The 2,101-nt window shown below is 43.0% G+C and overlaps 1 protein-coding gene across 2 annotated transcripts in view; it reads left to right on the top strand.

Annotated features, from left to right (window-relative positions):
- The window catches only part of LOC116692143 (nucleolar protein 4), a 185,689-nt gene that overhangs the window by 53,554 nt on the left and 130,034 nt on the right, over positions 1-2,101 (top strand). For both annotated transcript variants that reach the window (XM_032520194.1, XM_032520193.1), the window contains exon 4: positions 1,870-1,976. In XM_032520194.1, the coding sequence (XP_032376085.1) occupies positions 1,870-1,976 (107 nt within the window). The remainder of the gene's footprint in view (positions 1-1,869; positions 1,977-2,101) is intronic.

The raw sequence follows: 2,101 nt of genomic DNA, 5'->3' as shown, positions 1-2,101 counted from the left end.
CACACACACAACCTCAGCCTACTTTATCTCTACGCTGAAGTGACTCCCACTAAAGTTCAGCTGTGAATTATTAAATGCAATTAATCAGCGTGGACCAGAGCCATGCTTAATTGACACAGGCAGCAGGCTCAGTGTGTTCGGGTGTGTGGGTGTGTCTGTTTCTGTGTCTGTGTCTGTGTGGGTGTGTGTGGGGGTGTCGTTTAGCGGAAGAGTTTTCTAGAGTTCTTCTTTATCCGACCCAAGGGACTAAGAATAGAGATTATTTTTGCTGTGTAGATTGTTAAACCTAAAATTTGTAATTTGGGGTTTGACTTGACTTAAAGTTAGAGGACATACGCTCAATACCAACAATCTACTTATCCATTAACGTCAGTGAACATCCGGTTTAGAGTAACCAAAGAACTGGAATAATAACTCATTGTTTTAGTGAAAGGGGGATAATTTACTGTTTAATGCATCTTCTCTTCTTCGAGAGCTTTAATTATGCAGATAAATTTAACTTTCATTGACTCCATGTTCCGCCTTGCATGGTGCGGAGCTGCTGGCAACAGTTAGTTACCCCTGAGTCTGGCATAGTCAGACCATCCTCCACAGCGCTGCGGAGGAGGGTCTGACTAGTCCACACAGCATTCTGGGATTTCTCTTAGCCACATTTCTTGAAATAAGCATATTCAAACCTGCATTTCCTGCTCACCTAACACTTATTTTGACCAACAAAAGTTTTTCTAACATTTGTTTCTTTATCTAGTTTTGCACAAATAAAGGAAAACATCTCTCGGCCAACATCACCATTGTCCTGACTGAGCAGGGGTCCAGAGCCTCATGTTGAAGACAGCTTTGTGTCTCATAATCATTTTCAGTTCAGTTATCACAGTCTGTCCCTCTCTGGAGAATACATGCTCTCTTTCTCCTGTCCTCGTACAAGACTATCAATCACCAATCAATGACGATGGTCCTGTTTTTTCTTCTAAGCCGTATTGATCTCGCACCTCGTATTCATGTCCATTCTGTAGACGCTCCAGACGTTAGACACGTCCTTCCCGAGGTCAGTAGATAAACGACTGAAAGGAGAGGCGGAGGAGGGAAGTGTGGGTGGAGATGTGGAGATAGTGTGGTTTGTCATGTGCTTTTGTGACCAACCACACTTTCCTTTTATAAAAGAGCTGCATGAAGTGGAAAAAACACATTTGTAGTGTAATATTCAGACAGAGAAAGAGAGTTACGCCTTTATTTTATGTTCTAACTAAGCATCTCCTTACCCTCTCATGTCAACTTGACTTATACAGCCCGATATCACAAATTTACCTCAAGGGGCTTTACAATGTGTGCAGCATACAGTCAGTCCTTTGACCCCGGATTCAGATAAGGAAAAACTCAACAGGAAAACCTGGAGAAAAAACTTTCTTTGGACGGAGAGACGTGCAATAGACCAACAAAATAAAATGACAGTTTAGATGATGAAGATGTGAAGATTAATTGGATTGTAAAGGGAGAGACAAAAGGAGGAGAAGTAACTCTCCGGCAGGATGAAGGTAGTTGTTATTAATAAAGGACTAACTGAAACTTTAGATGAGTTTTAAGTTTGGATTTAAAGGCTTCAACAGAGCCAGACTGCTTCTCTTTAGCTCTAGAGGGTCCTCTAGTGTTGGCTTTCTGACAAGGCACCCTCATGAACACCAGCATTAAGTGGCGGTGGGTTTAAGGGGAGACCCAGCAGCTGGCAGCTAAAGGGGAGAAGATAAGAAGAGGGACCTTTTAAAAAGCTTAAGTTCAGAAGATATTGATAAAATGAGCCTTGTACAATACAGCAGCACTGTAGTTTAATCGTTGTCACTGCTTGATGTTTGTCTTTGCTCTTCTTCTCTTCAGAGAACGACAGGCCGGGCTCTCTGGTGTTGGAGGTGATAGACTACAACATGCCTCTCACCACCACCTACATGAAGCACATGAAGCTGCAGTGCATGGGCAACAACAAGGTACGTGAGGTCACTGGGACAGAACAACGCGCTGTGTTTCTGTATGTTTGTGTTTGTCCGTGCTGTCAGACAGAACGTGTGTGTGTGTGTGTGTGTGTGTGTGTGTGTGTGTGTGTGTGTGTGTG

This window comes from Etheostoma spectabile, chromosome 7 (assembly GCF_008692095.1).
Source record: "Etheostoma spectabile isolate EspeVRDwgs_2016 chromosome 7, UIUC_Espe_1.0, whole genome shotgun sequence".
Taxonomy (NCBI): Eukaryota; Metazoa; Chordata; class Actinopteri; order Perciformes; family Percidae; genus Etheostoma; species Etheostoma spectabile.
The sequence above is the reverse complement of the archived record's forward strand: the minus strand, read 5'-3'. Positions and strand labels throughout refer to the sequence as shown.